A 27,090-nucleotide genomic window follows, 5' to 3' on the forward strand; every position below is an offset into this window, starting at 1 on the left:
AATAAAATCAGGTTAACTTAAGTTATAAGAGCTAGTTGGGAAAGAGCCTAAACTAAGGCCAAGCTTTCATAATTAATAGTAAGTCTTCGTGCCGTTATTTGTGGGCTGGCGGTCCCAACAAAAAAGTACCATTATAGATCTCTGAGTTTGAAGCCAGCCTCATCTACAAAGTGAGTTCCAGGATAGCCAGGGCTACATAGAGAAACCCTGTCTTGAAACAAACAAAATACTCTTTATGACATTTAGCATACATGCATGCCTGTATTGCTCCACACATGCCATGGCGTGCATGTGGCTGTCAGGACAATTTCCGAGGTCAGTTCTCTCCTCCCACCATTTGGTAGTGGAGCTAGATTTTCAGGCTTGGCAGCAAACACCCTTACTTTCTGAGCCATCCTGCCAGCCCTGTACCAGCAGTCTTATGAAGAACACTCAGAATTCACCCACCATCTTAGGTTGAACAAGGCAAGCATTTATGTAGCTGAAGGTCCCTGCTTTCCTTCCATGTGGCTTCTGATAAAGTCATACTAATAACAGAGCTCTGAGAGTAACCACACCTGAGCCTTCTTCGTTCTCATGTGACCACACAGAGGCCTCCAGCACGGGCAACTGTAAACCCTGTGGCTTCCCTAGCCTGCCACTGTGCTGTGCAAAGTCCAGTGCTGGGACTGCAAAGACAACGCACAGTTCCTCCTCTTTCAACGGACTCCCCAGCTAAACAGCTCGGCTGCCCTGAACTGCAGATGGAAAATCCAGGGCCAAACAGCAGGATGCTCTATAAGAATTCATCTTTCTTTTCAAACAGTTTACATTTTCTATTATAGTCACATTTTCCCCATACCTACTTTACAAAAGAAACTGAACTTTTTTTTTTTTTTTTTTAATTTTTCAAGACAGAGTTTCTCTGTGTAGCTTTGCGCCTTTTCTGTAACTCACTTGGTAGCCCAGGCTGGCCTCGAACTCACAGAGATCCGCCTGGCTCTGCCTCCCGAGTGCTGGGATTAAAGGCGTGCGACACCACCGCCCGGCAAAACTGAACTTTTAAATCATCTACATTCAAGCTATTGGAAAACTGCCTTCTAATCTTTTTGAGTGTACTTGTTTGCAAGCTGATTTGGCTTCTTCCCCTTTTAGATGGTTATAATCCAACAAGAAAAAAGCAACTTACACATTAATTTTACCCTCTCATAAGTGTTGTTCCATGCTACTGTTAACTGTATATGCTTCACGATATCACACTAGTGAATATTCCACAGAAATTCCTCACTGATAAATAAAGACACTGGGGAGTTTCTAACTGAATGCTGTGTGTGTCACATCTGAAGAAACTGCCTGTAGCTTGTTTCCATGGAGCATGTCTGCAGGGGTGAAAGCTCTAGGACCGCTCCTGTCAGCCTGTCTCACCAGGAACTGAGAAATGAGTGCTGTGGGCATGTGAGGAAGGGCAGGAAGAGCAAGGTGACTGTCAGTACCAAAGGCAGAGACAGCTACCTCAGACATTTCATACTGACCTTTTCCCAAAATAAAGAAGCGCACCGTCAGGTTGACGAAGATCCAGGAGAAGCCCAGGAGCTGCACAAGGTTGTACATGAACAGGTACCCTTTCTTCAAGCTTGTAAGAGCTGAAAAGCAAAGCAGCCAGTGAGCTACTCAATACAACCCCAGAGAGAAGCTCTCGAACCCCTTTCTTTCACCTGGGTGGTTCCAAGCTCCCCCACAAACACCTGGCCCATGTCTTCCTAGCCTGGGCTCCGTCTCCCATAAAGAAGATAACATTGAACACTGCCTGCCAATGTGCATGTTCGCCAACCTCCTTTCATAGACTTGGCCACCTCAGGAGAAAAGCACCACCCCTGGCAATGAATATAGGGAAATAAAGTTCCCTTCAGCTCTTGCTCTAGTTAAGATAATCTACAGGTTCCTCTTCTCTGCAAGTTTTTAAAGATTATGCAGGTCAAACTAGCTCGCTAATAGAAACAATAAATAAAAAACGAATTCTGACATGTGGTCATAAATTCACATAGCCAGTCCTGGCTGAACACGGTGTACTGGACACCAGGAAGAGCACTATGGGGACATGAAAAAGTGAAAGTGTAACACTGCCTCTAAGAGTTTACAGTTGGTTGAAAAGCCACAGCTTTTCAAAGAACACCTTCTGAAGATTTACAAGTGGGGGGGAAAAAGATATTAGACAGGGAAAATAGTAGGCGGGTCTCCGGATACAACAGGATCTGAGTTGTACCTCTAGAGACGGGCAGGATGAGGATCCAGCCAGAGGCAGGAAGATGTCTACAGAGCGAGGGTTGTGAAGGGTGTGGCCTTACAGCCCCCTCACAAGAGAGGGGAAGAAAGGCTGAGTCTCAGGCAAAGAGGAGGAGCTCAGCTTTTGTAGCTCCACGCCAAATGTGACATCAATATTCTCATCAACACTTGGCTGATGTCCAAACCACCACATTTAATAGCGTGATCAAACAAAACAGCCCATCCTATAGGGCCAAAAATTACCAGACTTAACACAATCACACTTTTCTTCATAACACAAAAATGTACACTGCCTTCCCCAGCATGAAGAACCCAATCATCAGGAAAGTATGAATTTTGAAAAAACAGCTAAAACTTTGTTTAGCATCCTAAAATCCAGATATGTTAAAAAAAAAATTATTATGTCTGAAGTTTAAAACGCTAAAAAAATTTAATGTAAATATCAAAGGTGGCCTGTAAAAAACAACTTTATTATTGGGCCAGTCATGTTGGTGCCCTACATTCTAGAGGCAGAGGCAGGAGGACAGCTGTGAGTTTGAGGTCAGCCTGGTCTATATAGTGAGTTCTAGGCCAGCCAAAGGCTATTTTGTGAGACCTTGTCTCAAAATTTCAAACAAACAAACAAAAACCTGTTGCTGTTGTTATTATTAGGGGGCGGGTGCACGCGGTGTGGCTCAAGTGTGGAGGTCAGAGGACAACTCTGGGAAGTCAGTTTTCTCCTTCCTCCTCTATGTAGGTTCCAGAGATGGAATCAGGTTCTTGCACAGCAGGCGTCTTCATCAAGGTGGCTTCTTATGTTCTTTGCCTCCACTAATCCTCTTTAGAGACTGTCTTTTTATTCTTTGAAGACTATTTCTCTAAATTAGTGGCCACTCAAATCCCTTTTAAAACTCATTTTAAAATACACAACAAGCCAGGCAGCGGTGGCGCACACCTTTAATACAAGCGCTTGGGAGTTAGAGCCAGGCAGATCTCTATGAGTTCGAGGCCAGCCTGGTTTACAGAGCAAGATCCAGGACAGCCACCAAATTACATGGAGAAATCCTGTCTCGAAAAACCCAAACACACACACACACACACACACACTCAGAACCTTAATGTATAAAAGACAAGATCTGTGTCAACTAAAGTGGAGCTTCTTGAAACACCTACCCTCCAAAGCATTTGTGGGAACCCTTGAGGTACCAGAGAACACAATCTGGAAACCACTCTCTAAAGCTCTCCTTCCTCACTTATGGCACGCCAAATAATGACCTTGCAAAAGTTTGATTCGGGATGAGCACTGGGCCTCATCTCGTTCGTTCTGTTGTTCACACAATTGTCCACAGTCCTGTAGGAGTCTTCCACTAGAGCACAGTTCTTGAGGACGGTGCCCACAATGAACTCACCCAGCCCCACCTAGAGCTGCTCGGTGCTCTCCAGGCAGTGTGTGGAACAGGCGGCTGCTGCACCATCACCAAAAACATTATATATTCACTTACAGACCTTCTTTCTAATAAACATTTGGTTAGATAAAATGAATTTTTTTCTAAGATTCGGAATAGCTGGGCAGGATGGCACACGCCTTTAATCCCAGCACTCAGGAGGCGGAGAGAGGCGGATCTCTGGGAGTCCAAGGCCAGCCTGGTCTACATATTGAATTCCAGGCCAGCCAGGACTACAAAGTGAGACCTTATCTCAACAACAACAACAACAATAAAAAATTAAAACTCTGAACAGGGGCTGGAGAGCCAGCTCAGTGGTCAAGCCCGGCTACTGCAGAGGATCCTGGTTTGGTCCCAGCACCCACATCGAAGCTCACCAGTGACTTTAACTCCAGTTCCAGGAGATGCCACACCTTCTTCTGGTCTCCTCGAGCGCCCCACATGCACATGGCACACAGGCACACATGCAACCACTTTCCATTTCGAGAGCTGATAACCATAGGCATCTATGGCACAGCCCTTCAGACTTCAAGTGAGAGGAGACCCCCAGGCTGCAGGTTTGGGTGCCATCTGCCCCTACTCTGTCCAGGAGGCCAAGGTTCTTGTCTGCTACCTTAGCCTTGGTTTACTCAGACAGGCCAGTCCCAAAGAGAAGGGAGCCATCTTTAAAAGTGAGGCTTTAATGTGTATGCATAACTTGAAAACTAAACCCAGATTCACTCAAGCATTCATCAGGGTGAATTCCCCACTCTCCTCTCCTGCCACATCCACCCTCACCCCCCCACCCTCCCACCCCTCACCCCACCCCGCCAACTCCCTCACAGGCTGACTGGTAGCCACCTCCAGCCACTTACTTTCAGGGGAGCCTTCGCTCTCTAGTCTGAGTTTATTGAGGCGCTCTTCCTCCTAGAATTTAGACAGAAAATTTCCAAGAATACAAGTGAGAATTCCTGTATGCTTACCAAAGGCCAGGGGCCAGGAAAGAGATCTGAACCCCTCAGGCCACCTCCTCCCACTGTGTTCTAGGTTCTGCTGAGGAGACTGTCCCAGATCACAGCTTTAGCCTTGAGCATAGGGATGATCCTGTACTCTTAGAGCTGTAAGGGACACCCTTTGTAGACTTGTTAGAGCACCAAAGGAACAGCAGCTTCAGGCAGGAGGTGCCATTTCAGACTTCTTTTTTTTAAAGATTTTGTTTATTTACTTTTAATTAGGGGTGTATGTGTGTGGGTTATGTGTGTGTGTCTGTGTGTCTGTGTGTCTCCATGTGAGTGCAGGTGTCAGAGGAGGTCAGAAGAGGGCACCAGATCCCCTGGAGCTGGAGTTAGAGGGGGCTGTTAGCCATCTGATGTGGGTGCTGGGAACAGAACTCAGATCCTCTGCAAGAGCAGTACTTGTTCTTACCCACTGAACCACCTCTCCAGCACCCCCATTTGAGACTTCTACATTTCTAGTATAAGGTGTGGGTGTTTGTTTTTTTCAGAAGTTAAGATCATGTCCAACTTCAATGTAAACTTACGTTTAGCTTAATATACAAACAGACACAAAGTTATATTTCTAAGTATATGTATGTGTGAGTATGCACACCTGTATTTCCTCACTGTCAGCTGATCTGGTTGCTAATATCACTCTCCAAAAATAAGACAGCTTGGACTAGAGAGATGGCTCAGTGGTTAAGAGCACTGGCGCTCTTCCAGAGGACCTAGGTTAGGTTTTTAGCACCCACATGGTGACTCAAAACCATTTGTAACTCCGGTTCCTGGGTTCTGATGCCTTCTTCTAGACTCTGTGGGCACAGACCTACATGCAGACAAAATACCAATACACATAAAATGAAATAAAAAAATGTAAAAAAAAAAAAAAAAAAAAAAAAAAGATGGCTCCTTAAAGAAACAGTCATTCTAGGACCGAAGCAAAGGACATATAAGCTGTACCTGAGGTAGAGTACAGAGTGCCAGAAAGTAAGAAAGAGGGAAGAGAAAAGAAAAGAAAAAACCACCCTACAATGGTGAAGCTTTCTGAAAGACACACTAGGCCAAGTGATAGAGCCTCCACTGGCCACAGCTGGAATGATTTGAGCAACAAAAATAGTGTTAGATTATAATCCTATGCATACAATAGTGGAAATGACTGAAAAAAGAAATGAGAGAGAACAGGAGAATGTTTCATGTAGAAAATTTTCAAACAAATGATATGGAAACATATCTCCCTACTCTGAAAGTGTGATCCACATAGTGACTTCTTTCCCAAGAGTACAGTGAAGAACAGGGAGAGGACCCTGATAAGCACTGCCTTGGCCAGCAGTGCTCTGCTTTTGAATCTATGTATCCCTGACATGTGATAAGAACAGTATTTTACCTCTCCCCATAGAAACCATCACCTTAGCCTGGCCCTGGGGTAAACACCGTATGAATTGAACCCCAAGTGAAGCAACCTACTACACTTCCATGATGAGGACTCTACAGTCATGTTGTCAGGCCTTCAAGTCAGTCTGTAATGTGTCTAGCAAACCCTCATGATTTCTAGCTTCAGTATTGAGGGCTTAGCATGCTTCCTCACCTTGGCTCTCAGCTCCATTTCTGCATCAGATTCATCCAGCCAGCGATCAAAGTCAGGGGCCAAAAACAGTGGGCGCTTCTCCTGCTTGGTGAGCCTCTCCCACCACTGGCTCACCTTCTTCTGGACTGTGATGTTCACCTGCCTCTGGGTCAGCCTGTACACCGGCTAGGGAGAAAGTCAGAGTGTGAGGATTCCTTTCCCACGCACTGACTGCACCATGCTGGTGTGGCTCCACGGAGAAGCTGCATGGTGCTTCCTCCTTTTCTTCTCTGCTTCTGCAGAGGACATTGCATAGGTAGACTACATGGAGCACAGTCTAGAGCAAGGGCTGCTGCAAAGAACAGCTGGTAAGAACTGTAGTGTCTTTCTCTGATTCTGTTCTAGCTTTTCACTCTGTCTCCATGGCAAGCCCATGACATGTTCTCAGGCCCAATGCCGGGGCTGACTATCTGAGCTCTCTCAGAACAAGTCCCTGCACAAGGAAATTCATCAACTCAAGCCCCCAAGCAAGAAGTATGAATCCAGAACCATCAGCTTCCTAGGGCAAAAAGAAGGAAACTGCTTTCATACTCCCAGCATTTTCTTTCAAGACCAGCTACCTTCATCCTTTCTGCTTACTATGATCCTTGCTGCCAGAGTGACTGAGGCTCATGAAAACCTCATGGTGAGGGGTTCAACCACCCGTCACCCTACTCCCCGCTGCCCTCACCAGAACTGGAAGAGATCCAGAGATTTCACCTGAGCCCTCATCTAACACATGAGAAAAACGGAAGTCCACATCACAAATGATGTGCAAAACCAGATGCAGCTCAGGCCTCCCAGCATTCCCATTCCTCTCTCTAAGGCCGGAGCTCTGTTCCAAATAGAACGGTATTGCTCCCCTTTCCTCTCCATCCTCAGATCCTGCCTTTCGTTTCACTCAGCTACTAGTATGCACTTTCTAAATGGAAAGACTATGAGAAAGCAGAGAACATACCTCCGGCTTCACGAGGTCTAAGAACTCCAGGTGAAATTCATAGACATTGTCTCCTTTGGCACCATGTCCCTGGGCTGCAAATAAAAGGATGTGGAGTTTTGTGAATTTGAGCAGAGCAAGGCCACCCAAAAACCAGCCTGCTACAGTGCTTTGAAAAAGCCTGGGAACATGGGAGTATGGAAGCATAAGGACAGAGCGACTCAACAGATGGATAACCAAACCATGGGCAAACTTGAGTTCTGTGTGTTTACTTATGGTCTGTTTTGGACTATTTCTGCTACCTTAATACAGTCTGGAGAACACCCAGCACAATAACAGGGGGAAAAAGGAGGAGAAGACGAATAAGAAAAGAGGAAGGAGGAGAGAAGGAAGAAGTTAGAGGCCCAAGGAAGCACATAGACAAAATTTAACCCTCACATTTACTACACATCTACTGCTAGATTTACATTCTAAATCCTAGGAGAAAAAAGTCAGGTGTGTGTGCCACCCTGACTGGGTTAAGGCAGGCCACAGGACTGGGATGTGGAGTTCATAAGTATATGCCAGCATGCACCAGGCCCTGGGTTCAAATCCCAGAACAGAGACAAACAGAGTCAGGGAGGGGGGAAGGAGAGGGAAACAGAGAGAGAGGGAGAGAGAGATGAATGAGAGAACTACAGAGTACATGGAAATGCTAAAGGATCTCTCATAGACAATTCTCATTTAAAAACCTTCCAACCAGGGACACAAAAGGAAGGCAGGAGCCGACCTGTCCTTGAGCAGTTCCAAATGCAACAGAGCAGAGGATGGGCAGATCTGAGGGGACAGTCCCTGAGGGGGCCACCCCATCCCTGAGCCAGGATAAGGATCTTTCCCCAAATCAAGCCATCTCTTTGCCCAGGTGCCGGAGACCACTAGACCCAGCACCTCCCACGGGACGCCCCTCCCCTTCTGCTCTCTGCCGGTTTTCACCTGGTTCCCTCGAGGTTTCTCTTCCCTCCTCTGGTCAAACAGTACAACCTGTCTAATATGTGCTGGTGGCTATTACACACTAAGACCATGCTTTCCTTACGGAAGAACAGCTCAGAGGCTAAACCCTAAAGCCTGCACTACCCCACACCTCTACCTTGGAAAACACAACAGAGCCAGACTGGCTTTGAAAGTACACCAGGGTGGGTGGAACTGCAGGTACAATGGAAATTCCACTGTCCAATAACCCCAGGAAGCCAGGCACGGAAGCTCATGTACTTGAGAGGTAGACGACAGTAGGATCAAAAGTTCATGGTCATCCTCAGCTACATAGCAAGTTTGTAGCCAGCCTGGGCTATATGAGATGTCATCTTTAAAAAAAAAAAGGCAATAACTCTGAAAAAAACTAGAATGGCAAGAAAGGAAGGAGACCCATCCACTGTCTGCCTGTGAACACAGGCCCATTTTCCTGGGCACAACAGAAAGCCTGCTCAGGAGCTACAGAGAAAATATGGGCTAAATCCTTGGAATCAGAGATCATCAGAACAGCAAGGGATTATATAGGCCCATAATCCAGCACTCACGGGGCTGGGACAAGAAGATCTAGAGTTTAAGGCTATTCTGGACTACATAGCAAGACCATGTCTAAAAGAAAAAAAAAAGAAAGAGATAGAGATAGAGATAGAGATGGGAGAGGGAGAGGGAGAGGGAGAGGGAGAGGGAGAGGGAGAGGGAGAGGGAGAGGGAGAGGGAGAGGGAGAAGGAAAGAAAGAAAGAAAGAAAGAAAGAAAGAAAGAAAGAAAGAAAGAAAGAAAGAAAGAAAGAAAGAAAGAAAGAAAGAAAGAAAGAAGGAAGGAAAGAGAAAAGACAAGTTCTCCTGGGCTGAGGATACAGTTCAGTGCAGAGCACATGCTCAGCATGTTGGGGGCCTTGGGACTGATCCCCACATTCCTCAGCACACATGTAATAAGTTGTCTGTCTTTGTCTCCATTATAACTGTTTTATTTTTTTCAATAAATTGAAAGTTTAAATACTTACCTTATGTGTCTGAGTGTTCCTGCATGTATGTCTATACACTGTGTCAGACAGAGGTTCTATTTCAGCGTGGGTCACAGATGCAGTCACTGACGTGTGGCAATACTTGGTTAGAAGGGAGTCATCTAGATGGCCCAAATACTCTGATTTTTAAAAACAAATACTGGGGCTGGAGAAACAGCTCAGCAGTTATATATAAGTCTTGCTTCTCTTGCACAGGACCAGAGTCCAGTTCCTAGCACCCACGTGTCTACCCATATGTAACTCCAGTTCCAGAGGATTTGACACACTCATCTGGACTTTGTGTCATACACAAACACACAGTTTGAAAATAGAAATATGTTCGCAAAGTATGGTGACACGTGCTTTTAATCTCAGCACTCAGGAGGCAGAGGTAGGCGGATCTGTATGAGTTTAAAGCCAGCCTGATCTACATAGTGAGTTCTAAGCAATGCAAAGCCATATCCTGAGAGGCTGTTTAAAAACAAAATAAATAATAGATGGATGGATGGATGGATGGATGGATGGATGGATGGATGGATGGATAAAATAATTATTTTTTAAAAATTTTAAAAAGAGAAACTGCCATCATGCCTCGCGACCTCTGCAGAGGGCTACAGTCATCTGCCCAGATACTAACCTTTGAAATGCAGCACATTTTCCGTGATGCTGATGGCGGGGTTCTGTGAAGAGAGACAGGGACACAAGAGACATTTTAATGTGGAGAAATTACAATAAAACAGGAACTTCCTTCCCTCCTCCTCCTGGAGACTGACCTCCTACCCTGTGCCTCCCCACTAAGAGTGTGGAGGGGGTCTGTTCTCTGCAGGTTCTGTGTCTATGGGTACCTAGATGACTGCAGCCTCCTCCAAGGACTCTGAACTGCTCTAACTGCAGAATGACCAGGCTGTGAATCAATCCATTATGATGGCTAGGCAGGCAAGAGGCTATGGGAGGTGGAGGGAGGAACAGACAGAACTCTAAGGCTGCATCCCCGATCACCCAGCGGAACAGATGAGTCACTTCCTGTGAGAAGACAGCAAGGAAGGAGATGGAGAGAATGGACAGGCAGTGAAGGGTTATTTGAGTTGAGAGGGAAACAAGGACAATGGGAACAGAGTGGTTGGGAACACCTGCACCAGGTGGGAGCCCTGTACCAGGTGGGAGCCCTGTACCAGGTGGGAGCCCTGCACCAGGTGGGAGCCCTGCACCAGGTGGGAGCCCTGCACCAGGTGAGAACACCTGCACCAGGTGGGAACACCTGCACCAGGTGGGAGCCCTGCACCAGGTGGGAGTCCTGCACCAAAATGGAGAAGACAAGGATTACAACAGGGCTGTGCTCACCACAGTCAACGAACGCAAACACACTGCTGCAGTCTGACATTCTCAGGCTCTACATTCCCTCAACTTCCAACTGAAAAGGGGGACCAGGCTCCAAATTTTCCAGACTTCTCATTTATCCCAGAAAGTGCTTTAAGGCACACTGTCAGCAGCCTAAGGTAACACTAAAGCCTTCTTCCTGAGATAAAAAAGTCCATCTCCTACCAACAATTCAGGGGAGCTGTGTGAGAGGTGGGGCAGTCCCAGGATAACTGACACATCTATTTTTCTGCTTGACTCTCAGCTCTCTGGACTCTCTCACTCATCAAAGGAAACCACCAAGACAGAGAGGAGCCTGGAGTGGAGGTGCACCAGATCAATGGGTACCTACATGCATGCTCTGTGAGAGCCAAGAGCAGCAAGAAAAAGAGTCGAGTGAAGACTGAGTGAACGGCCAACTTTAATGAACAACCTCCTGGGTGGAAGTGTAGACTTCACACAGAGGGGCCAGAATCTGGGCAGTCGCTGAGACAGGAGGACAGACAGAACTAAAGAACCTCATCCAAGACAGAACTACAGGCAGTTATGCACCAAGGCAACCCAAGATACAGCTTTCCAAGTACACTCCTGTGCCCTGACCACGCCCCCAACCACCCTCAGCATCCAGTACTCCACAGCTCCAGAAAATTTGAAGGTACAAGCCCAGCGGTGGAGCATATGAACCCAGCTTAAACCGAGCATCTGTTCAGTACACAGACTCCAGAAGCTGAGGACACACGAAGACCTTGCCTTGACTTGTTGGAATTATGCAAGACCAACAATATCAATCTTAATTTCAGACCACTCCCAAGAACTCACTGGTGGAAGTTGGGTTGGGAACTGGGCCCCTCATCTTCTGGTATTGTGTTTCCAAAACAGATAAGAAGAGAAAATAAAGATTTATCCCAGAAGGAAAACTGGACTAAATGTGTAACCGCTTCCATAAGTATGGCAAGGATGACTCTGTATTCTCATGTCAACCACTGAAAAGGGGGAGGGCTACATTTCTGAGGTATGGGGGATCATTAGTAAGAAAAATAGGAACTTTTTGCACTTTTTGTCTTATTCAGTTTTTCACAGTGTTAGAGACCAAACTCAGAGCCCTGTGCATGTTGGGGGATGTTCTACCACTGAGCTATATTCCTCAGCCCAACAAATAAGTTTCTATATAAATATTATCATGGAAGGCTAAATAGTTACGGGATGCCTTAGAGGTAAGTTTACTACATAGGTCTTTCCTTATGTTCCACTACCCTAATTCCCTTGGGCGGGGACCAAAAGAGGCGTGGGTGCCTGGTTTCCTAATCTCAGGGAGACAGATAGGTCCAAGCAAGGCTGACATACCTAGCCATACCACAAGCTAAGTAGGTGGCTAAAGGTTTTTTGTGAGCCAGAGATGTCAGGTGCTAACTGAGCCAAAATAGAGCAGGTCCTGCCCAGAAACACACTGTGCATGTTAGGTTCAACCTCTCCAAAGATGATAGTCATGGAAGCATATCTTTCAGTTTTAAAAAAGGCTTATATAGGGCTGGAGAAATGGCTCAGCAGTTAAGAGCACTAGCTGTTCTTCCAGAGGACCCTTGTTCAATCTCCAACACCCACATGGTGACTCACAACCATCTATAACTCCAGTCCCAGGGGATCTGGTGCCCTCTTCTGTCCTCCCCAGAACAAGGCATGCATGTGGTGCATAGATATACACACAGAGAAAACACCATAAACCATATACACATAAAACAATTAAAATAGTCGGGTGTGGTGGCGCACACCTTTAATCCCAGCACTCAGGAAGCAGAGGCAGTTGGATCTCTATGACTATGAGGTCAGTCTGGTCTACAGTGGGAGTTCCAGTATAGCCAGGACTACATAGTAAAACCCTGTCTTCAAAAACAAATTAATTAATAATTAAAAAGGCTTATGCCAGAAACAAATTCAAAATCCAAAATTGAGAGAGAGGGGAGAAAAAGGAGATCCCGTGACAGTAATAATTTTAGAGCATATAACTTACATATGAGAGGTCTGTGTCACTAGGCACATGTAACTTTAATATTGTTAGAGCTACATGGTACACTGAACCTCTATCATTATGAGCCAATACACTTGCCTAAAGGTTTTTAAATGATACCAGCATAGCTACACTAGAGAGGAGCAGGAGCTGCTCTTTTTGACTGAATGATTGACTGATTGATTGATTGATTGACTGATTTATTGATTTGTTGATTTGTTGAGACAGGGTCTGTTTATGTAGCCCTGGCTGTCCTGGAAGACCAGGCTGGCCTCAAACTCACAGAAACCAGCTTGCCTCAGTCTCCCAAGTGCTGGGATTAAAGACATGCACCACCACCCTAATGTTGCACTTACTCCTACCAGAAACGGAAGGACCCTACTGAGACTACTTGAACATGAAGTCCTGAGATGTTCCTGACGCCCTCACTGTGTAAACCTGGGCTGTATCGCCTTCTATGAGCCCTTCTAACTGCTCAAGGACTTCTCTTCTACTTTGCTCACTGTTTGTTTGTTTTGATCTCACAGAGATCCGCCTGGCTCTGCCTCCTGAGTGCTGGGATTAAAGGCGTGAGCCACCACCGCCCGGCTTACTTTGCTCACTGTTCCAACAACCTTTTGGGAATTGGAAGGTAAAGGGAGCTTACGTCTGGTGAGCCTGACCTAAGTGATGCAGGGAAAGACTTCAGTGGCATGTCACACCTTTGACAGATCTTGAGTTTTGATCTAAAGGACAGTTTTTAGGGGAGAAATTATATGTCATGCCTCTGGGAGATTTTAAACTCTGATCTTAAAACTTCTAATACCCCACGCCTTGTTGGGCTGCCAACGCTTAAGTTCAAGTTCACTTAGCTGAGCAAACACTCAGGGCAAAAGCCTTAGTTGAGTTCCCAATTTCACTTCTGCCTATTTACTGACTTCTTGAATGTTGCTGTTCATTCCCCTGCCCCTCTAGACAGGACCTCACCACTGAGCCCTGAGTGGTCGGCCGAGAACTCACTATATAGCCAAGGCGGGCCCCAAAGAGTTTTTGATATTTTTATTTGATGCTTTTGTTTTAAACAGAAAGGCTGATTTACACAAGCCATCTTTTACTAAAAAGTAAATAAGCCTTTGCTTATGAAAGGCACATGGCTAGAGAAAAGAGCAAAAGATGGCCTTGAAGTCAGCCAGCTCTTGGTTCCGGTCCTACTTTGATCATTTTTATTTGATCTTCCTGTCCCCTTCAAATCCACAACCCTTCAACCTCCATAATTTTTAAAATAATACTGCTACTTAGCCGAGCGGTGGCGCACGCCTTTAATCCCAGCACTCAGGAGGCAGAGGCAGGCCGATCTCTGTGAGTTCGAGGCCAGCCTGGGCTACAGAGTGAGTTCCAGGACAGTCAAGGCTACACAGAGAAACCCTGTCTTGGAAAAAAAAAAAAATTAAAAAAAGACTTCTCATGGGCCAGTGAGATAGCTCTATGGGTAGGGTACCTACAGCCAAGACTGAGTTTCATCCCCAGAGCCCACATGGTAGGTGAGAACCAACTCCTTGGGTTATCTCCTGACCTCTAGACATATGCCCTGCACACACACATACACACATACACACACACACACACACACACACACACACACACACACACACTAACGGAGGGGGGAAGTTAAACAAACAAAAAAACCCACTTACATTTCAAGATTTTTCTGAGCACTGAGTTGGAAGAGCACACACAGGATGCTGACATTAGTCAGCACTCACAGCCTCTTCCTCCTCTTTTGGTTTTCAAGACAGGGTTTCTCTGTATAATAATCCTAGCTGTCCTGGAACTCGCTTTGTAGACCAAGCTGGTCTCGAACTCACAGAGATCCACCTGCCTCTACCTCTGCCTCCCAAGTGCTGGGATTAAAGGTGTGAGCCACCAAACCTGGCTTCTTCCTCCTCTTAAAACATCTAAGTGTCCATGCCTGCAGGACATCAGTTTTAATGCGTCTTTCTTCCCCTCACCTCCAACAGCTTCCTTCCTGCATTCACCTTCGTTACAGTACTTTCCACACCGTTGTGTAATTATTGTTTATTAACTTCCCTGATCCTTTGGACTTGCATTGATCCACAGCAGGGACCTGTCATGTTTGGCTCTGTATCCCTAAGGCCTCAGTAACTGTTCAAGGAAGTAAAGTAAAGCAATGCACAAGTGTAAAGAGTTCATGAACTTTCTACTAAGCAAGCCTTTACCCAAAGGGTTCCCCTTCTCATTCACATCATTGATATTTAGCTTTGCCTGTGTGTGATGAGAACCTGTGTAGAATAGTTAATGCAGCAGGCCTGAAGCTGCAACCAGGAACTAGTTCTGCAGGAAGTCACAGAGATGAGGAGCTGTGCAGGCGGAATCCGGAACGTGAAGACCCAAAATGACTTGGCCCAGACTCTTCTCCAGCTTTACTCCACATCTTGAGAGGGTGTCTTGAATTTACCAGTTACTGCTTTCCAGGGAAGGATTTCCCAATAACTCTTCTCTCCATGTCAGAATCCCACAATTTCACAAGGCTCATTTTTTTTTTCCAGTGCCAGGAATGGAACCCAGGGCCCTGCACATCCTGGGCCAGCACTTTACCACTACATGACACCCCAGTCCTTGCATGGCTTCTTTTTCAAAAAATCTGCTGGGTGGTGGTGGTGCATGCCTTTAATTCCAGTACTCGGGAGGCAGAGGCAGGTGGATCACTGAGTTCAAGGCCAACCTGGTCTACAGAGCGAGTTCCAGGACAGCCAGGGAGACACAGAGAAACTCTGTCTCAAAAAACAAACACAACAAAACTCTTACTGAGACACCAGCTTTTCCCACAGGGCTGTTCACTGAAACAAAGACAAAGGCCCCTGTTCGGCTGCAGGTGTGTTTCTGGGGGCCTCTAACTAGACAATGAGAGACACCTTTAGTGAGATCTGAGAGCTCAATAATTTAAAAAACACTCCAATGTACTAGAAAGCATGTACTTTAGTTTAAACAGCATCCCCTTTCCCCTTCTCCATCCTATAGAAAATAATGGTGCATTTTGAAACCAATTAAGTCTAAGGTACCATGAATTTCTAATTTTCAAAACCAAATACTGCCCTGAACTCTACTAGCTCATATTTCAAAATTGTTTATATGTGGAAATTGTTTATGTCCCAAAGGGGACTCTTGATTTGGCCCCTAAAATTATTCTAGTCTTAGCCATTTCAGTAAAACACCATTGGCTACTCTGTGCTTACACCAAAATCATTATGGCTAGTTGCTGCTTCTTTCCTTTCTCTCCCTCCCCCAAATGAAATCTGTCCATGTTTGACTGATAATGTATTTCTCTCCAAATATCTCACTTTGGAGTTCCAGCTCCACTCTCGTCTCCAGATGAGCCACCTTACTGCTCATCCATATTATTGTAACAGCCTCCTTTGAAAAAATGGTCAGCCGGGCGGTGGTGGCGCATGTCTTTAATCCCAGCACTCGGGAGGCAGAGGCAGGCAGATCTTTGTGAGTTCAAGGCCAGCCTGGTCTACAGAGCAAGATCCAGGAAAGGCGCAAAGCTCCACAGAGAAACCCTGTCTCGAAAAACCAAAAAAAAAAAAAAAAAAAAAAAAAAAAGGTCTTCCTGGGGCTGGAGGGATGGCTCAGTGGTTATGAGCACTACTGCTCTTCCAGAGGACCCGGGTTTGATTCCCAGCATCCACGTGGTGGCTCACAACTGTGGAACTCCAGCGTGCTCTTCTGGCTTCCACAGACACTGCACGCACATGGTGCACAAGCACACATGCAGACAAAACATCCGTACACATAAAGGAAAAGCACATCTTCAAAAGAGAAAAGCATGGTCTTCCAAACCAGGTCTGTCATCCTTCTACAGAGGTGGAGGCAGGAGGCACAGAAGCTCAAGGTCATCCCTAGCTACACAGCCAGCCCAAGGCCACCCTGTCTAAAAGAAAGAAAGGGGAATGTCCTTGAAATTTCACATCTGCCCCATTATAATCCACATAGCAGATGCAGAGGACCACCCTCAAGCACAGACAAAGTGCTGGGACACAAACGCAGGCCCTTGCCACGTGGTAGTCAAATACTCTACCACTGAGCTGTACCAGCAAGCTCCTGGGCAATTTTTAAAATACAGATCCTAGGGAGTCATCCTGCTGCTCAAAACTCTCAATAGTTCCCATTGCTCTCACAATGAAATGCAAGCTCCTTGCCATGGCAACAAGACTTTACATGACCTACATCTTTAAACCCTCCAACCCCCACTCCCTCGTTTCTTACACACCCCACACATACTAACGTCCTTTCTGCTCCCCAGAACCCTCCAAGCCCAGGCCTGTCTTGAAGTCTGTGCACTTGTCAGATGGTTGGATCTCTGGGTTTCTTTTCTTTTTTTCCCCCCCAGGTTGGGCTGCTTTGTCTATTTTTGTGTGTGACGTGAGGGATCAATCCCATGGCCTCTCAAGCACTCAAAGAACACTTTCTTCTTCTGAGCTACAACCCCGTCCGACTCCATGCCTCCTGCAAAACTCATTTTATCCTTCCAGTTTCTCTTGGCTCAAACATCATTTCTCCCATGAGGCCTTCCCTGGCTGCTTTATTTAAAATTGCCCCTACCATTTCAGCACTCTGTGTTTTCTCCATAACACTTATCTAGGTAAGTGCTTTACTCGGTAAGCTAGGCCCTGTCCGCCCACCTCAACCTGAAGATGCCACCTTTCTATTACATGTTTCCACCAAGTACTTAGTACACAGCCTTGTACCTGAATTATTTCACTCCAAGTTTACCACCTTATGAGTATTTTGTTTTGTGATCATGAACAGTTCAAAGTTTCTGAATTTTATTATGAAATATGTCAAGCAATTAACCAAACACTGAAAACTATAACATTGCCATCCATAACTAATACCCATTGGCATTCTGCTTTATTTGTGGCTTAAAAGGAAATAAAGCAGACACTGGGCAGGTGTAATTACTTAAGTACATCTTCAACTCAACCAGACTTTGCCAAACTGATTTCCAAAAAAAATTTTTACCAATTCATATTCACACTAGCTGTATTAAAAATGACTCACTGAGGGCTCACAAAACAACACAACACATAAAAATGCCTCATTTGGGCCAGAATGATATCTCAGTGAGCAAAGCAGCTTTCCCCCAAGCCTGACTGCACAAGTTCTGTTCCCTGGACCCAAATGACGGGAGGGGAGAGCTGACTCTGCAAGTTGTCCTCTGATCTCCACACATGCACTGGGTCTCAAACGCACGCGCGCGCACCCCAATGCAGTTTTCCCCCTTGAGACAGAGTCTCACCATATAACCCTGGCTAACCTGGAACTTGCTATGTGGACCAGGCTGACCTCAAATTCACAGACATCCACCTGCCTCTGCCTCCCAAATTCTGAGACTAAAGGAGGGTACCACCACAGCCATCCCCTCCCTGCAAGAATGTTTAATGTCTCGCCCCCAAACATCCACAGCATCAGCTGATAATGTCAGACACCTTCTGTATTTCCCAATCTCGTGTGAAAAAATACCACCCTATCATAGCCCCTGAATATTACTGAAATTAGGGTCATTGCAGGGTTCCTGGCATTCTTTGACCTGCTTTTATTATCTGCTTTTTTCTGCTAGAGAACACACCTGTTTGCATACTCTGCCCTTTAGGCAAGATGCTAGTCTCCTGCCAGGGTATTTCCGGCAAGTATCTTCTTCGAGCTTGTCTTACTCACCAAGCTTTTCCTTTAGGTCTTATGCTTTTGTTTCTTCAGATGTTCTTCTCTGTCGAATACTACAGTCTCCTCAGTTCTCTTCAGCAGCTTCACTTTATGCAGTCAGTTCATTCACGCACTTGAGAATGATTTTTGTGAATGACACAGACAGGAATCTTATCTTTTTGCCATTTGGATTAATAGTTCTCCTAATCCAGTTTTCTGAATGGGTCACACTTTCCCAAGTAACAGGTAAAGCCATCTTGGTCATATGATAAGGTTGCATGTGTGGACGGGTCTGCTGTTAGATGACATTCTGCTCCACTGCTCTGTGTGTCTGTCTCGCATCTACGATTTAGTGTCACAGTCATATCACCCCACTTGCTTGGGTGTCACACTAGAATTTACAAATCGCCTTTTTTTTTTTTTTTCAAGACAGGGTTTTTCCGTGTAACCGAAACTTTGCTAAATGAACACAGGCTTTAGCAACTATGGCAGCTGAGGCAGACCTGCCCGTTAATGCCGCCCTTCAATGGAAACACTATTCAAAGTCGCTATTCCCCTGCCGCCTCTTTGCCGCTGCTCACCTCAAGCACTACTATGCCACTGTGAAGGTGTTTCTGTACACGATTGATTCCTGTACACAAAAGCAGTGGGTTCTCATCAGTCACTAATTCTGCAACGCCGAAGACCGACGTGACAAGTGGACTATGTCCAGTGTCCTGGGGGGGGGAGGGGGGGGACAGGGAGGGCAGAACAGACCATCCCCAACACACACACTAGTATGCGGTTTTCAACCCTTTGAAATGTACTCATCCACTGCAGGACGCGCTGTGAGAGGCAAAGCGGCAGTGGAGAGCTAGCTAGCTATCCCAGAGCCCCGAACCGACGTTAAGGACCACCGAGAGTGGGTATCCTTAAATGGCTTGGACTGAGCAAATGAACTGCTTCATCTTGAGCTACACCCCGAGCTAGAGCTCATTTCCACACAACCTGAGGAGATTAATCGAGGAAACAAACAGAGGCAGCGCTCGACATTCACTAAATTCACAGCTAGACAGGCTACTCTCTTATTGGACATTACCATCTCACAGTCACAACTTCTGAAAAGAATACTCTGAAGCCTTAACAAAGTGAGGCAAAGCCTAATGCATAGTTCTGTATAAACATAATCACCTGGTCACATCACCACCAAAAAAAACACCAGACACCCTCCTCTCTTGGCCAAAGTGAATGCTATTTCTCAACAGTTTAATACTTATATTTGTCTCTCCTCATGGTTTGTTTATTTGTTTGTTTGTTTGTTTGTTTCAGACCTGTCTGTTTACCCACAGCATCTAAGCTACAGTGAGTTCCCTCTTCCATTTGTGTTCCCAAGCACCAACGCTAAAATCCTGTAATCAGTTTTAACACTCTCTCAATAGACACTCTCTACCCCTGGATAGTATCTGAAGGAGAGTAGGAACAAGGAACTTGGTTTTAGCTACAGGTGGGCTCTCTGGAAAGTTCTCCCAGTAACAAGTAGACAGCAAGTCACCTCATTTCTGGAGGTCATCTCCAACCCAATGAAAGAGAGGCCAAGGATTCCTTTAATGCCAAGGACCTGTTTCAACACCAAACCACATTACCAACAGACATCTTCATGAACAGACCTTTTCGGCTTTGTGTAATGTGCTTTCTTATGGACAGAATGCCTGGGAAAGTCGTCTGCGCTTGACTCACTCGGCTCTATAAATCTGTAGTATCTTACACACAGTATTGATTGACATGTTTTAAAATTAATCAATGCCTCAGAATAGCAGATGTGAAGCCCCAGAAAGATAAAACCTCCATGTGGGGTGAGAGACTTATTCTTCCCAGTATTTCTTAAAATGGACTTTGCTCTCCAAAAGAAAATTTCACCTTTTTCTTCACATTCACCGATTTCGCTGTTAACATATTTCAAACATGTATCTCTGGGCATGGTGGTGCAAGTCTTTAATCCTAGCACTCAGGAGGCAGAGGCCGGTGGATCTCTTTGAGCTCAAGATCAGCCTGGTCTACACGAGTTCCAGGCCTGCCAGAGCTACATAGCAAGACTGTCTCCAAAATATAAATAAAAAATTAATTTTTTTTTCTATTTTAGCAAAGAATCCTGTGGCAGAGTAAGAGAAAGACAGCACAGGGAATTATTCATCCTATTATAGAAAAGCATAGTTCAGGTTGGCATAACACATTAAATGGCACACCACGAAATGTTACTGCTTACTCAAAGACATTCTGGCCAGCATTATCTGCATCGTTCACAAGAGGAAACAATTTACATTCCAGAAGCAAAGATTAGGCTCAACTGGACACCCAGTACCTAGATCCCGAAAGAAAAAGGGCCCGCTGAATTGATGAATCCAGACAAGTGTCTAATTATGAGCAACAGACAGTCAGTGGAACGAAGGATGTTAGAATACCCTGGATGTCAAGGAGACTAGGAAGTAAGGATGACTGTAGAAAGAACATTCCAGACCCAAACCACTAGCTCCACAAAGACCAGAATACTGGATGGTCTGGTTAGAGACACGGAAGTTCCCAAGGATTTGATTTGCTCGCATTAATGGGCAAATGAGATGAAAATTATGCTTCATGTAACAAGATAATTTCTTTACGCAACTCGGCAAAGCGGAGCTCACACAGCCTTAGAGAGAGGATGGAAATCAATCATTTCCTTGGAGGGGGGCGAAATGTAGATTTCCATCACTGAACGGTTGGGGGGTTGCCCCCCGCCCCCAGCTCAGTGGCGGGCCTTGAGAACGTCAGTGGGCCGCCCCAGCTGGACCTCGGAGACCAGCGCTGACGTCCAGTCACGGCCCAACAGGCCACTGTCACGCCGCACCTCGGACCCACGGAGCTCATCCCACGTCTCAGAGGGCCTCGGGCAAGCCGCGAGCCGGCGGCCATGCCTCCAGGACCCGGCTGCGGCTCCCCAGGGCGCCTGCCAGGAACAAAGCGGAAGGCGGGGGGCCACGCGCGGAACCCCCCCGATGGCACCTGCGGCCCTGGGGGAAGGCCGGGCACCCCACTCGCGGCGCCCACAGGCGCACTGCAGGAGCGCATACAAGCAGGGCGGGCGGCGGGTACCCCGGGGCCGCGATCCCGCGCGCAGCCGGCAGCCTGGCCTTTACCTGCACGTCACTCAGCTCCACGCGCAGATACAGCTCCCGGTGTCGCTGAGCCCAGTAGACGTGCGGCGTCAGCACCTGAGTCTCCATGGCCCACGCTGTCGGGGGAGCGGGGAGGCTCGGCTTGCTGCGCCTCGTTACTTCGGCCTGTGAGCCGCCGGAGCTGGCCGAACGCAGGCCGCAAAACCTCCACGCTCCGCAGCCCGCAACCCGGCTGTCTCGAGATGCCCCACGCTCGCGGCCCCGCGCTTGCGCAGTGAGGACGGGGGAGGGCGGTGCGAGCCGGGCGGGGGCGCGGACGGGGGCGGGACGGAGGTGGGGGGGGGGCGGACCCTGCCACGTGATCCGCGGCGGGCGCTGCGGCCTTGGGCTCGGAGGCTTCCTGGCACTGCCCATGCCGCCTACGGCGTTTCAGGGAGGGTCCTTGCACAAGGGTGCGAAAGTGAGAGGCTCTAATCTACCAGTGAAAGGGCGGGTCGGCGTAGGAAGAGGCTTGTGTGCAGGGATCCCTTCCAAGTTTTCCAGATGAACTCAGCGTTTAATGAGAGCGCACTCCTTCCCGGGGCTTCACAGCCACACAGGCAGACAGAATAGACCCCTAGGTCTGTTAATAGAACAAACACCTGTCAGCAGTGATTGATGTGTTGCTCTCTGGGCTCTCCAGTACGATGGCCACTAGTCACAGGATGCTGTTGAACGCTCAGGACGTGGCTAGGCGAGGCTAAGAAACTGATTTTTTTTTTTTTAATGTACTGGTTAATGTAAATAGCTATTTATAACGAATGGCGGCTATTCTGTTTGTTGGACAGTGAAGTCTTTCTTAAACAGGAAGCCTGCGAGCAGGTGTGGTGTCGCACACCTTTAATCACAGCACTTTGGTGGCAGAAGCAGGTGGATCTTTGTACCTAGAGCTACGTAGTAAGACTATCTGGGGGGTGGGGGGGAGGAGAAGAAAAAGAAAAAAGCCTGAACTAAAAACACCAATGCCTTCAACAAAAACATAATGGAAAACATTTCTCCCCCTCCTCGTGTGTGTGTGTGTGTGTGTGTGTGTGTGTGTGTGTGTGTGTGTCCGAGCACACGTGTAGGCTAGAGGACAATCCCAGGTGACTTCTCAGGAATGTCCACATTGTCTTTGTTCTCTCTTCCAGACTCTGTAGAGGAGGATTACTGTAAACTTCTAGTCCTCCTGCTTCCAGGTCTGGGATTGCATGCTGCACATTTTTGAGACAGGGTCTCTCATTGGTCCAGGGCTTGCCAAGTAGGCTAAACTGGCTCATCAGCTAGTCCTAAGGATCCACATCCCTAGGCTCATTTAGGTACTGAGGTCATCTCCCCAGCCCTCCATCTGTGGTCACAGAAATGCTGCTTTCCCAACTGAGCTGTGTCCCCAGGAGGCAGTTAGCTCAGTGAGTGGATAACACAACATGGAGAAGTTAATATGCAAATGTGCTGAACTCACTAAGGTAGGAAGTCAGAATAGAACCATGGTCAGACATGTGACATGGTACCCTTGAGAGCCAAACTGTGAGAGGTGAGAAGGAATTGCCAGAATCAGCGCTAGGGAGGACAGTGGGAGCACAGGGAGGGTACTGGTGCAAAAGTGCCGCCATCTGGGGAAGGGTCTGTGAACTAGGGAGGAAGGAGAGAGGGAGATCGGGAGCAGAGTGCAGAGGTGAGATTAGGAAACTGTTTGCTTCATAGATGTACTTCGGTTGCATCCCACAGACAGACAGGAGCCAAGAAAGTTTATTAAACTAGAGGGTCATAAAATACATACCCAGAAAGGCAACCTCTCTGTGCCAAGGAATCAGTAATTGGCAAACCAGTTGGCAGTTGATGCAATCTGCCAGGTAGAAGATAAGGACAACAGTAACCCTGTGAGCCTTGAACTTTAAAAATGAGGTATTGGGTCAGGTCGGGTGGTGGCACATGCCTTTAATCACAACACTCAGGAGGCAGAGGCTGGCAGTCTGGCCTACAAGGCCAGTCTGGTCTACAGAAAGTTCCAGCACAGCCAGGGCTGTTACACAAAGAAACCCTGTCTCGAAAGAAAAAAAAAAAAAGATTTACATACTTCAAACAGAAGGTACTGGACACAAAAGGCAGACCAAGCCAGGGGCTACCATTTCTGGGATTAAACCAGCTACAGAGCTCTGCGGCAATTCTCCCTGTAGTACACAGACATACAGGCATACAAAACATCCATACACATAAAATTAACTTTAAACATTCTATCTGGCTCTTTCATTCAACATAACACGCATAAGATTTAGTGGTTTGAGCCGGGCGGTGGTGGCACACGCCTTTAATCCCAGCACTCGGGAGGCAGAGCCAGGCGGATCTCTGTGAGTTCGAGGTCAGCCTGGGCTACCAAGTGAGCTCCAGGAAAGGCGCAAAGCTACACAGAGAAACCCTGTCTTGAAAAACAAAAAACAAACAAACAAAAAAGATTTATTGGTTTGAGAGTTGGTTCATTGTTTCTTGTGTGTAGTAATTAAATGTATGCATGTAGCACAAATGATTCCTTTTCCTAGTTTCTTTTTATATTTTGAGATCAAGTCTCCAAGCTGGTCTCTTTTGAGAGCAGCCTTGGCTATCTTGGAACTCACTATGTGCACCAGACTGGTCCCAAACTCCGAGCGCTGTGACTAAAAGTGTACCCCCACCCCCAGCTGGTCCTGAGGCTGGGACTGCGGGAGTGCCACACCACACCAGGTCCATTCTCATCTTAACGGACATTTGTGGTGTTTCTGGTTTGGGGCTATTATAAATAACATCGCTGTGAACACTTAGATGCCTGTCTTTTGGTGGATATAGACAGTTCTCCTGGGTAAATACTTAGGATGGTAATTACCAGGTCACAAGGTAACAAACACTGATGAGCAGTTTTACAGAGTCTCAGTAAAGTTTACATTTACTGGCAATGTTTGGAAATCCTAACTGCCACATATTTTTTGTTGTTGTTATTTTCAATCAGTTTGGCAATTTTGGTAGATGTGGATTGAGATACAAAAAATCCTTTTAATCTAGCATATTTGAAACCTGAGACTTATTTGCTGATCTCTAAGGTGGAAGTTACTGAAACATGAAATGCATTTTATTTTGGCTACTACAGACGGAAGGCACAGAGTCATCCTGGGTTGGTCACCACTGGTATACTATAACATAACCTCTGGGCCAGAATTTCTGTGGCCATCAGATAAGAGACTTGGATGTGTTGCTCTTCAGTTTTTCTCCTCCTCCTCTTGTCTTCTTATCATCATCATCATCGTCCTCAGTCCTGTATCTATATCTGCATCTCAGCAGTGTTGAGGCTCCATCCCAAGGACTCATGGGCACATGAGACTGGCACTGTCCTGCAACCCCGGCTCCTGGCACTGTTATCATCTGTTTCTAGGGTTTTCTGCAGAGAAGCACAGCTGTTATGGACCCATCTCTCCAGGAAATCCTACAGAGAGAGAGAGAGTGTGTGCTTAATAGAGAGGATTGTAACTTAGTTGGTAGAGTGTTTGCCTAGCACACACGAAGCCCTGAATTTGACCCCCAGTACCACATAAATCAGGAATAGTGGTGAACACTTGTAACCTCAGCACTTGGGATGTTCAGAAGTTCAGAGTCATCCTTGGTTACATACCTGGTTCAAGGCCATCTGCCAGTCAAATGAAAAAGAAACAGGACTAGTCTGAGTGTCCTCTAGACACAGCCTTCCTACCCCTGTTTGGTCCAGGCCATGTCTCCCTTCTCAGAGATCAGTCACTGCCACTGCAGGAAGCTTTTGTTTTGTCCTTGACGCCAATGAAGCCTGTGCCAAGGCCTAAGCCTAGCTTCCTGCTGTTGGCAAGAGATCCTAGGTGGCCTTCACGTTCACCTTTTTACTCTTCCAGTGCTTGAAGGACTTTAAGAAAAGGAGCTGGTGAAGAGGGGATGTACCTCAGTAGAGCACTTGCCTGGCATGCACAAAGCCCCAGGTTGGATCCCCAGAACCATATAACCCAGGCCTAGGGGCCCACTCCTGTCATCCTGGAACTTGGGAGGTGGATGCAGGGCTGGAGAGATGGCTCAGAGGATAAGAGCACTGGCTGCTCTTCCAGAGGGTCCTGAGTTTAATTCCCAGCAACTACATAGTGGCTCACAACCATCTATAATATGGTCTGATGCTCTCTTCTGGCAGGCAGGTGTAGGTGTGGACAAAACACTTGTTTCTAATATATATATATATATATGTATGTATATAATTTTTTAAGAAATAGAGAGAGAGGTGGAGGCAAGAGGATCAAGAGTTCAAGGTCATATTTGGAGTTTGAGACTAGCCTGGATGCATGAGACCATGTCTGAAGCAAAAGAAGAAGAAAGGGTCAGATGGAGGTGCTGAAGTCAGCGATATGGAGCTTCACCCATGTGTGAACCCCTCTAACCAGTTATCCGTAACCAAAAGCAAGTGTGTCTGTCTAAACCACTAGGGGAGAGAGATTAACTGGACTAACCCAGGCATCTAGTGGGGAACAATCAGATCATATACCTAAAACCTTCCGACTATGCCAAGAGGGTGAGTACTGCACCCAGTCCTTCCCAAAAGGACCAACTGACCTGTTACAGTTCAAAGGAAATCATGGAGTTGTCCGCACCTGAGCTAAGGGCCTCCTTCCAGACCAGCCTTGCCTGTGGCGGGTGACCTTTTCCTCATAGCCTCTCCTTCCCACCTGATAAGTCTGGTTCACTGAGCTGCTTAAATGATTGCCAAACACAGACACTTGGCAGACATTTGTGCATAAGTAGTGCAGCAGTAGTAGGAGTGAGTACGTGGTAAAAGGATGCATCTGTTTGCATGTCTTAAAACAACACTGTGAGTACACACATGAGAGCGATCAGTTCGGGGTGAGAAGGAAACCGGATGCCTGGTGGACTAGGATAGGAGAAAACATTTCACCTTATACCTTATACCTTTTTCCTTTGGTTTCTCGAAACAGGGTTTCTCTGTGTAGCCCTGGCTGTCCTGAAACTTTATCTGTAAACCAGGCTGGCCTCAAACTCATAGAAATCCATCTGCCTCTGCCCCCCAAGTGCTGGAATTAAAAGAATGTGCCACCACCACCCAGCTACCATGTACCTTTTTATACCTTAAAGATGGTGTGTGTGTGTGTGTGTGTGTGTGTGTGTGTGTGTGTGCGCGCGCGCGCATGTTCATGTAGGTAAGTGTATGTAGGGGGGAATATGGATGGTATATGTAAACGTTACAGGCATGTGGAGGCTAAAATTTAACATAGGTGTCTTCAGCCACGTCTCCACCTTATCTTTCCAAACAGGGTCTCTCACTGAACCTGGAGCTCATGATTTGACTATGTTGGCTGATCAATAAGCTCCAGTGATCTGCCTCAGCACCAGGTTTACAGATGTGTACCACTGCATCTGGCTTTTGCAAGTACCAGAAGTCCAAACTCAGGTTTCCACACTTGTACAACAAGTACTTTAAAGCTGAGCCATCTCTCAGGCCTCCTCAATATTTTGTAAATGTATGACAGTATTGCCTATTCAAAAACTTAACTATATAAAAAAAATCAGGAGAAAACCCATGTTTTGTTATTGCAGTTTGGCACATGCTATGTCCCTAACCTAGCCACTGTTTCCTGTAATTACTAGCTCTCAGTGTGTGCATTACATGCTGATGATCAT

At 46.6% G+C, this 27,090-nt stretch overlaps 1 protein-coding gene across 1 annotated transcript in view; it reads right to left on the minus strand.

Moving 5' to 3' along the window:
- Window positions 1-21,784, minus strand: part of Hacd3 (3-hydroxyacyl-CoA dehydratase 3) — a 33,410-nt gene extending 11,626 nt beyond the window's left edge. The window contains exons 1-6 of the mRNA XM_006979341.4: window positions 21,421-21,784; window positions 9,845-9,887; window positions 7,222-7,295; window positions 6,246-6,410; window positions 4,541-4,592; window positions 1,512-1,622 (exon numbers count right to left, since the gene is read on the minus strand). Of these exons, the coding sequence (XP_006979403.1) occupies window positions 1,512-1,622; window positions 4,541-4,592; window positions 6,246-6,410; window positions 7,222-7,295; window positions 9,845-9,887; window positions 21,421-21,507 (532 nt within the window). The 5' untranslated portion in view covers window positions 21,508-21,784. The remainder of the gene's footprint in view (window positions 1-1,511; window positions 1,623-4,540; window positions 4,593-6,245; window positions 6,411-7,221; window positions 7,296-9,844; window positions 9,888-21,420) is intronic.
- Between the last annotated feature and the right edge of the window lie 5,306 nt (window positions 21,785-27,090).

The sequence above is a fragment of the Peromyscus maniculatus genome, chromosome 7, assembly GCF_049852395.1.
Source record: "Peromyscus maniculatus bairdii isolate BWxNUB_F1_BW_parent chromosome 7, HU_Pman_BW_mat_3.1, whole genome shotgun sequence".
NCBI lineage: Eukaryota > Metazoa > Chordata > Mammalia > Rodentia > Cricetidae > Peromyscus > Peromyscus maniculatus.